Genomic DNA, 10761 nt, shown 5'->3' with positions numbered 1-10761 from the left:
CTTGATACCAGGCACTATAATTATATACAGCTTGATTTGCCTGTAAATCACCATCAATCATCTGTGTAGATGATGAAGTTGTATCTTCTGTATGTGCTTTCTTTTCCTCTGGTTCTTCTGATCTATAAAAAAAATGTCAAAATGGAAACTTTCAAAACTCCCACAAATAAGAACTTTAACGAATAGATGAATGTTATCTGTTCATTTGTTTTGCTGAAATTTTGAACCACTCATGACTTTTTCAAATCACGAAAATAAAATATGTAAATTACAACATAAAAATAACACTTAAAAACATTTGTCTTTGAAGGCATTTCCATAATGAAGTACCCCTTCTTAATTTAGCAAAAACTTACATACCCATTTTCGGCTTTCCTTTTTAAAGAATCCTGTTCTTTTAAGAGTGTCTGATGTTCATCATAAGCATTCAGAAGCCTGAAAGGGAAGAAAAAAAAAAATCCTCTGGAATGAACAAAAACTAACCTATTATTTAGTAATTAAAGCTGTTTTTACTTCAGAAACTGCCCAAGTAAATTTCTAAGTGGCTCCTTTATTTTCAAAATTTCTACTACTAAAATCATAGTCATTATCAGACACCCCATTCCCTATAGTTACAATGGATTAAATAACACACTTGTGTTGAATCTCCAATTTGTCTGCCTATTTTTGCCAAATTAAAATAATGTCATTTAATTTCACTGGTCAAGATTCCAATAGCTAGCTACTGTCAACTGCCTACTCTATGTGCTCTCAATTCAGTCTAGCTTTCAATGCACAACACAGGCAAGATCATACTTCCACTACTTCACAAAAACCTGCAAAGCAGATGTTACTTTTACATGAGCTTCAACTTGCTTCCACCACTGTATCCTCTGCTAGGCTTGTCAGAATCCAGTAATAGCTAAATGAAGCTATTACTGGTATATTTCCTTACTAGAATCAGGTAAGACTGGAACCTCAGAAACGCTCTAGCCAGTATTTGTACTCTTAGTAAACTAAAACCCACTGGAGCATTCCCTTTGAACATCCTCAACTTTCAGCCTTTTACAATGAAGGAAGATGCGGCCACTAGGCATGTTCTGTGGGACCATATCCATTCTCATCTCCAATCTCAGAAAATAGCACTCCTACTGGAAATTAGTCTCATTCATCCTTATTGATCTATATATTAAATGTTTGGGTTGCAGGATTCAATCCTTATCCCATTTCCCTTTTCACAGGATTGCTCCTTGCTGCCTTCTCTCATTCAGTCATGGTTTAAATTGACATTCTAAAATTGGGAAAAAGGTTGGAAGGAAAAACAAACCATATGCCTCTTCCTGTCAAGTACATACACATTTACAAAACTGAACTTACCCCCATATATATCTGAGGAAAAAGTAAACTAAGTGAACATTTTAAAATTTAACAATGTATTAATCTGTACTAATCATCAAATCCCCATCCAAAAATATCAATGCTCATTTCTCATTCAAATAGATAATATAATTAAGATCTTACTTATTGACATCGGAACCAAAATCTTCAAGAAATTCCACTTTTCTCTGAGAAAATGTGATTCTCATTTTAATAGGTAATGAACCATGTACAGCTTTGTCAAAACAACTTAGGATATTTTCTTCATTTTGTTTGAGGTCACCACTGTATTCCATTTCAAGTAAATTGAGGTATAACTTTGTGTTCTCCTGTGTAAAAAGCAGCATCAATTACTATTTCTAAAATATTTTTATTAGAACAAAGATATTTAAAATGCCTCAATTTTTATGTCTCAATTAGAAAAAAATTGAGAATTATATTAAAATACAACTCATGCTAAATATTTTCAGCATATATCTAAAAGGGTGAAAAATTTATTAACACATTGATGAATTTTTCAACCAATCAATCATCCTAGCATCTCCTAAACTATGCAAATTGTTAAATGCCAATAAATTAAAACTCTATATCCTATCTTGGGTTTAATATGACTTGACCTACCATGACAATTAGAAAATAAAACATAAAAAAATTATCCCTATGCTTCAAATAATTTAAATCTTTACTATAACTATAGATTAACATCTTAACTGGGCATGGTGGCTCATGCCTGTAATCCCAGCACCTTGGGAAGCCAAGGTGTAATCCCAGCACCTTGGGAGCCAAGAAAGACTTAAGGCCAAGACCAGCCTGGCCAATGTGGTAAAACATCTCTGCTAAAAATACAAAAATTAGCTGGAGTGACAGTGCACACCCTTTTTTCAAAAAAAAAAAAAAAAAAAAGGGAGTCTTGCTCTGTTGCCCAGGTTGGAGTGCAGTGGTGCGATCTCTGCTCACTGCAACCTCCACCTTCCAGTTTCAAACGATTCTCCTGCCTTGGCCTCCCGGGTAGCTGGGATTACAGGTGTCCACCACCACGCCTGGCTGATTTTTGTATTTTTAGTAGAGACAGGATTTCACCATGTTGGCCAGGCTGGTGTCAAACTCCAGACCTCGTGATCCGCCCGTCTCAGCCTCCTCAAGTGCTGGGATTACAGGCGTGAGCCACTGAGTCTGGCTGGTGCAAACCTTTAATCCCAGCTACTCGGGAGGCTGAGGCAGAATGGCTTGAACCCGGGAGGCGGAGGCTGCAGTGAGTCGAGATCACTCCACTTGACTCCAGCCTAAGTGACAATGAGACTGTATCTTCAAAAAAAAAAAAAAAAAAGAAAAAGAAAAAAAGGCCAGGCACAGTGGTTCATGCTTGTAATCCCAGCACTTTGGGCGGCCAAGGCAGGAGGACTGCCTGAAGTCAAGGAGTTTGAAATCAGCCTGGCCAACATGGTGAAACCCCATCACTAAAAATACAAAAATTAGCTAGACATGGTGGTGCATGCCTGAAATCCCCAGCTACTTCGGAGGCTGAGGCTGGAGAATTGCTTGAACGTAGAAGGTAGAGGTTGAAGTGAGCCAAGATCAGCCACTGCACTCCAGCCTGGGCGTCAAAGCGAGACTTCGTCTCAAAAAAAAAAAAAAAAAGATAAAAGATAAACATCTTAAACTGCAGCTAGAAGCAAACTGCTATAAATCTGTATGTTAAACAGACCTGGCAATAACTAAAATACTGGCCAGGCATGGTGGCTCATGCCTGTAATCCCAGCACTTTGGGAGGCCAACACAGGCAGATCATAGTGAAACCCTGTCTCTGCTAAAAATATAAAGATTAGCTGGGCGTGGTGGTGCACGCCTGCAGTCCCTGCTACTCAGAAGGCTGAAGCAGGAGAATCACCTGAACCCGGGAGGCGGAGTTTACAGTGAGCCGAGCCACTGCACTCCAATCTTGCAACAGAGTGAGACTCCATCTCAAAATAAAACAAAATAAAAACCTAAAATTCTAAAACTTGAGAGATTATCTATTACCTATACATTGCCTTTTACCAGTTGATATATAAAAAGTACTCCGTGGAGAAGCAAAATCATCTCACTGCTAAATGTGCTTACAACACAGGAAACACCTATGCTTTTGTTTATAAAGTGCTCTCCTAAGCCCTCTGTTCTACTTAATAAACAGTAAATTTGTTAATTTCTAAAGGGAAAATAGAAAGCATCACAATGTCTATAACACTTTTTAACCCAATAATCTTAATGTCTAAAACTTTTAATTCAAAACAATTAAAAAAAATTTTTTAAATGGCAACATCAGTTTAGAGGGACTGTTGTCCTCATTTAGTAATAAAATACATACAGACCAAATCTTTCATCACAGTTGCCACAGTGAAAATAAACTGACCACTGGTTTTTTTTACAAGATACTTTAAAAAAACAAATACGTACTTTGTCTCTTTCAATTGCTTCCAAAAGTACCTTTCTTGATTTTGGAAGGTTTTTCTGTATTTTGAATAAATGCCGGGCTAGTTTGACAGCATAAAATGAAGATTCATTATTTGATTTGGCATTCTTAATGGCATCCTGAAGCAAATGTTCAGCTTCTTCCAGATTTCCATGCCGTCGTTCTAAACTTACTCTTCGTAAACGAACCATTGCCAATCCTAAAACACATTCTTCAAATGTTCTCAAGATATTCCTGGCTTCATTAATATTACCTAGAAACAGTAATTAACATGTTCATGCTTCTGCTTAAACTTCTAAAATAATGTTTATACCAGATACTGGCAAACAATCACCCATGGGCTAAATTCAGCAACTAATGGGAAACAACCATGCATATTTACATACTGTCTATGGCTGCTCTGAGGCAGAGGCAACAATGGCTTACAAAGTCTAAAAGAACACATGGCTTACAAAGCCTAAAATATCTACTATCTGGCCTTTGAGAGAAAAAGTTTGCCACACTCTACTTTACACCATCCCTTACCACCCAATTCCTCACTGTATCCTGAAATAACTTAGAAATCTCAAAAATATCAACTGAATTTCTCTACTCTTACCCTGCTGTTCCTCAAAAGCTGCCCAAAGCATATGCACCATGGGTTTCTTTGGGAGATGTATAGTACAAGCTCTGCTGAAGACATGCCTCACTCCTTCAATGCTATGGTTTTCCATGTACTTGGCATACTACATACAGAAAAGAGGAAATACTGAATAATTTACAGTTGAACAAGCCATTAAATTTGTGACAGAACGATAAAATTCTATTTTTAAACCCATTCAGCACCTTTATTGAACCACTAGACTAGTTTCTGTAAGGAAGGACGAAGAGAGGCAACGAGGTTGGCATATGCAGCAGTCAAATCTGGTTGCAAGCAGACCATCTCCTAATGCAACAGATATAGTTATATGAACAACATTCAACAGAAGTACAAAAAAGGTTAGTCACTAGATCAATGTTTATAATATATTCAAGTTTAAGAGCACATCATTTTCTTACCTTAATCCAAAACTCCTCATAAAGGGCACATGATATGACACATCTTTCAAAGAGAACCACAACTCGTTCATGTGTCCCATTTTCAATTTCAAATTCTAAGTATTCTTTCCAGTTTTTCAGTTGTGCCTTTTCCAAAGGTTTCACATGAAAGTAAGGTCTTTTAATCTGTAATGAAATTGTAACATGACAATGAAAGTAAACCAGTATCACCAAAATATGCACGAGTACAGTGTTAATACAAATTATTTTAAATATTAGTTGATAATTAAACATTTTTAATCATATCTTATAATTTAAAAAAGCTTTTAAAATTAAAATCCCTTAAATTCCTTAAGCTTTACAAACAAATGATACATTTTCTATTTATTCTGCCATTTTGCCAATTACATGCTTTTTAATGTAGAGAACATTTTACACTTTGTTGAATATTTTAAAATTGAACAACCATAGTGACAGAAAACAGATCAATGGCTGCCTAGGGCTAGGAGTGGGGAGGGGAACACTGGCTGGAAAGGGGCCAAGCACCTTTTGTGGTGCTGAAAGAGTTCTGTATTTTGATTGCTGTGATGACTACAATATATATACATCTGTGAAATGATTGCATATTCTAAGATTCCATTCATATGAAAGGCCATTATAGGGAAATCTACAGTAACAAAAAGCAAATAGTGGTACCTTAGCATTGACGGTAGAGGATCGCTGCTAAGGTAGGGGTAGTGACAGCTAAAAGTTAAGGGATTATTTTTTGAGGTGGTGATCATGTTCTAAAATTGACTGTGGTGATGGTTGTACATACCTGTGAATATACTAAGAACTACTGAACTGTATACTTTAAATGGATGAATTATATGGCATTTGAATTATATCTCAGTAAAGTAATCAGGAAAAAAAAAAGCAAAGAATTAAAATTGTGGGAAATTACCTCATTTTACTATATACCTAAAATGGGTCAATTGTACTCTATGTAAAGTATGACTCCAAGAAGCTGACTTTTAAAAACTGAACAATTAGAGTAAAATTGTTCAAATTAAGCATGTATCTTGCAATTCAAGTAAATCTCAAATCAAACATTCTAAAACTGATCAGGGAAAATGGAAAAACTGAGAATGATTACAATAAATGAGACAAGTATCTTAAAGTTACGGCTTAAATATGCAAAAATAAAGTTATAATAGAGATATTACTATCAAAATTGAAAAAAATAAATTATTCCTATCTTTATATTTTAAAGACTATGAAAAAAACAAAAACACTTACACCTTCTTCAAATGTCCACCTTTTACTAACTTCATGCTCATTATAATTAAACATTTCTTGATGAATCTCAATGATTCTATGTCTCATGTTTTCTATTTCTGTAATTAGCTTGGGAAGAAAAAGGGAAAAAATAAATCTTATAAGCTATATACTGAAAATTTTCCATATCACTGCTTACATTTAAGTATTCACAGATATTTTAGTCTTAGGATAGTGGTAGATTTTTAACTGTTGGCAATTATGTGCAAAATACAATTAACAACACTAAAATATATCACACAACTTCCTAATTAACCACTTTCATACATTTTTTTTTTCTGTTTTTCGTAAATTGGGCTGGTAGATTCATAACCTAGGCAAAATATTCCTTCTAAACTAAGTTTTTTTTGGGGTGTCTTGTAGTAAAATAGATTCTCTATCTTAAATCCATACATACCAGCTACTAAATCCCCATTTGCCTTAATCAGAAATCAACTTCAAACAAGCTACAAATCACTGGGTAAATGGCCAGCTATATAAGTGATCACTGTGCCACTCAAGGAGTTAAGGGATAAACAGGTCCAGTTTCTTCTACACTAAAGACCTTTTTTTTTTTGGCGAGATGGAGTCTTGCTCTGTGGCCCAGGCTGCAGTGGTGCCATCTCAGCTCACTGCAACCTCCACCTCCCAGGTTCAAGCAATCTTCCCACCTCAGCCTCTCAAGAAGCTGAGACTACAGTCATGTGCCACCATACCTGGCTGATTTTTGCATGTTTAGTATAGATGGGTTTCACCATGTTGCCTAGACTGGTCTTGAACTCCTGACCTCAGGTGTTAACTTGGCCTCCCAAAGTGCTGGGATTACAGGTGTGAATAACCACACCTGGCCAATGAAGAACTTTAGAATAAGACTGGTTACCTTTGCAGGATCAGTTATGTCTTCAATTCCTGATGGTAGATCATCACCAGGAGGACCATCATCACCACTATGTCCATTTACAGAAGCTAATTCCCTTCGAAACTGAATAAACTGTTCACCAGTTAAAAGATCTCTAGGCAAGTTATTCTGTACATGTTCTTTAAATCTAAAGGAAGATAATAAAAATACATACTCTATATTTGAATAATAATTTTAGATCTCATATTGAGATTCCTACTATACACTACTTTTTCAAAGGATTTTATTTAAAGAAAGAAAGCAAAATATCATAACCTTTCTCCTTCTTTTCTATAGTGAAACGCTACCATATGATAAAACACTACCATATGATGAAACAAGTCCATAGACATCTTCCATTTCTTCCTTCCTTTGCAGTGGAATGGAGAAGGCATGGATGAGCATAAAGTAAAACCTCAGTTCTGTCTGTTACTAGTTATCTGACTTAAAGGAAGATTTTACTTTCTCTAAATCTTAGTTTCCTCAACTGTAAAATGGGATGACAATACCTATTCTTTATGTCTCATAGAATCTATTTTACTACAAAGGCACAAAAGTTACAGTAAAATTAAATATTATAATCCATATTTAAATTCTAAACGATCACTTGTAAATAATCAACAAATATTGCCAGTTCTTTCCCACCTCCCAGATACTCCTCAATCTACATGTGGGTTCACAAAAACCCAATGAAACTGCCCAATTAAGATTATCAATTACCTCATATATAAAATTAAATGAACACTTCTTCTTTTTTTGAGACGGAGTTTCACTCATGTTACCCAGGCTGGGGTGCAATAGCGCGATCTTGGCTCACCGCAACCTCCGCCTCCTGGGTTCAGGCAATTCTCCTGTCTCAGCCTCCTGAGTAGCTGGGATTACAGGCACGCACCACCATGCCCAGCTAATTTTTTGTATTTTTAGTAGAGACGGGGTTTCACCATGTTGACCAGGATGGTCTCGATCTCTTGACCTCGTGATCCACCCGCCTCGGCCTCCCAAAGTGCTGGGATTACAGGCTTGAGCCACCGCGCCCGGCCAAATGAACACTTCTTTTGTAGTATGGTCCTCCAAGCCTCTGACTGCTGCTCTTTGTCCTATTCCCCTTCTTACCTGCCCTAAATGCTAGTATTCCCACGAATTCCACTCTGCGATTGGTTCTGAACTACTTTTATTAAGACATACTTCTGGCCAATCCCATTAATACAGCTTGAAATACCTATACCATGATGACTCTCAAAACTATAACACAAGTCCAAACCTTTCTCCTAATCGAGATTAGCATATCCAACTGCCAATACTCTGCACAAAGAAATACAGATTAGTTTAAAGCTAATCTATAAAGAGATTTTTGAAGAAAATATCATTTCGCTTTTTTATAAAAACATGCAATAATTTGTATACACACAAACTTTGATCAAAAAAACCAGGTTGAGGAGCTAAAGTACAACATCACAATATGAACATACCTTTGGAACCTCAAATATGAAATGTCTTAAAGTAAGTGTGTCATCTTCATCTGAAAATGAATACCCTTAGTATTTCTAATATTGACTAATGATACTGTCAACCACTAAATTTCTCAATCTCTTCCACCTAGCTTTACATTTACATTACATTAGATACCAGGCCCTACTGACTGTACCTTTGAAATATATCTTCATCGTCTCCTCACTTTTAAGCTGGATAAACCTAAAATAGCCTCACAGCCTCTACTCTCACAACTCCCATTCCCACCTCAATACTACTATCAGAAATGTTACTAAAAAGTAAGCAAACAGGCCAGGCACGGTAGCTCACGCCTGTAATCCCAGCACTTTGGGAGGCTGAGCCGGGCAGATCACCTGAGGTCAGGAGTTTGGGACCAGCTTGGCCAACATGGTGAAACTCCATCTCTACTAAAAATACAAAAATTAGCCAGGCATGGTGGCATGCACCTGTCATCCCACCTACTCAAGGGGCTGAGGCAGGAGAATCACTTGAACCTGGGAGGTGGAGGTTGCAGTGAGCTGAGATCCAGCCACTGCACTCCAGCCTAGATGATAGAGAGACTCTGTCTCAAAAAACAACAACAACAACAACAACAAGAAAAGGCCAGGCATGGTGGCTTACGCCTGTAATCCCAGCACTTTAGGAGGCTGAAGTGGGCAGACCACCTGAGGTCAGGAGTTCAAGACCAGCCTGGTCAACATGGTGAAACAGCGTCTCCACTAAAAATACAAAAAATTAGTTGGGTGTGGTAGTGCTTGCCTGTAATCCCAGCTACTTGGGAGGCCAAGGCAGAGTTGCTTGAACCTGGGAAGGCGGAGACTGCAGTGAGCCAAGATCTCTCCATTGCATGCATGCACGCGCGCGCGCACACACAAACACACAGAAGAAAGTATGCAAACAAACAAACAGTAAACTGTTCATCCCTCTCTTGATAGTTCGTTGGGCAGTCTTTCATATTCTGACCCAGGCCTATCTCTTCAACCTAATTATTAGACTGGCTGCCCATGTCCCATATGTTCCAACCTTATAGATTTTTTTCCAAGTTTCTTAAATTAAGACTTTCAAAAATATATGTAAGGCCAGGCACAGTGGCTCACACCTGTAATCCTAGCACCTTGGGAGGCTGAGGTGGGCGGATCACCTGATGTCAGGAGTTCAAGACCAGCCTGGCCAACACAGTGAAATCCCGTCTCTACTAAAAATACAAAAATTAGTCAGGTGTTGTGGCAGGCACCTGTAATTCCCAGCTACTTGGGAGTCTGAGGCAGGAGAATCACTTGAACCTGGGAGGTGGAGTTTGCACCATTGTAATCCAGCCTGGGCAACAAAGTCAGATTCCATCTCAAAAAAAGAAAAAAAAGAAAAAAGAAAAAGAAAGAAAAAGAAAAGCCGGATGTGGTGGCTCACACCTGTAATCCAAGCACACTCTGGAAGGCCAAGGTGAGTGGATCACCTGAGGTCAGGAGTTCAAGACCAGCCTGTCCAACATGGTGAAACCCCATCTCTACTAAAAATACAAAAAATGAGCTGGGTGTGGTGGCACCTGTAATCCCAGCTATTTGGGAGATTGAGGCAGGAGAATCGCTTGAACCTGGGAGGCAGAGGTTGCAGTGAGCCAAGATAAAGCCACTGCACTCCAGCCTGAACAACAAGAGCGAAACTCCATCTCAAAAGAAAAAATGTAAATAACATTGGGATCTAATCTAAATTTTCCAAAGTCAATGGATACAGAGGCTAATGGCCCATTTCAGCACCAGGAGGAAATAAATTAACATAAATTACATTATGTTAAAAAATTAAAAATGAGAAAGTAACTCTCAAATATGTAGCAAGAAAAAACAGATTTAATTACAGATTAATATTAAAACAAATTTGTCAACATATTAAAAACAAAATAAGGTAAAATTTAAAAATAACTACATATAGTACATAAATTTAAAATGACTTGATTGGTACATCATGCAGAAACTTCTTTAAAACAGTGACAAAACGTGCATAATATTAAGCAGTAATTTTTAGCAGTCTTTTGTATTATAAAGCTAACATTTTTTTCAGTAAAGACTGGCTGAGTGTCTAATACATATTGAGCTCTATTCCTAGATATTAGACATACAAAGAATTAAGCCTCAGAAACTGACAGGCATGTTGAGGATACTGGAGATATAAATTCAAAGTAGTGTTACTAGTGCTAATATAAATGTAAATAGATAGGTAAAGTGGTGGCACAAATGACAGACTAGATATCTCAATGTAG

At 37.2% G+C, this 10761-nt stretch overlaps 1 protein-coding gene and 1 non-coding gene across 5 annotated transcripts in view; both read right to left on the bottom strand.

Moving 5' to 3' along the window:
- Positions 1–10761, bottom strand: part of PRPF39 (pre-mRNA processing factor 39) — a 31762-nt gene that overhangs the window by 973 nt on the left and 20028 nt on the right. For all 4 annotated transcript variants that reach the window (XM_032244507.1, XM_032244509.1, XM_032244508.1 and 1 more), the window contains 8 exons: positions 6999–7164; positions 6101–6208; positions 4844–5008; positions 4404–4530; positions 3790–4058; positions 1501–1685; positions 361–435; positions 2–122 (listed from right to left, as the gene is read on the bottom strand). In XM_032244507.1, coding sequence (XP_032100398.1) covers positions 2–122; positions 361–435; positions 1501–1685; positions 3790–4058; positions 4404–4530; positions 4844–5008; positions 6101–6208; positions 6999–7164 — 1216 coding nt within the window. The remainder of the gene's footprint in view (position 1; positions 123–360; positions 436–1500; positions 1686–3789; positions 4059–4403; positions 4531–4843; positions 5009–6100; positions 6209–6998; positions 7165–10761) is intronic.
- On the bottom strand, positions 3647–3727 carry LOC116527751. Its single transcript, XR_004258714.1, has one exon. It is a non-coding gene; the product is annotated as a small nucleolar RNA SNORD127 (small nucleolar RNA).

The sequence above is a fragment of the Sapajus apella genome, unplaced genomic scaffold (genome assembly GCF_009761245.1).
Source record: "Sapajus apella isolate SASKATOON/1434 unplaced genomic scaffold, GSC_monkey_1.0 scaffold55, whole genome shotgun sequence".
Classification (NCBI taxonomy): Eukaryota; Metazoa; Chordata; class Mammalia; order Primates; family Cebidae; genus Sapajus; species Sapajus apella.
The sequence above is the reverse complement of the archived record's forward strand: the minus strand, read 5'-3'. Positions and strand labels throughout refer to the sequence as shown.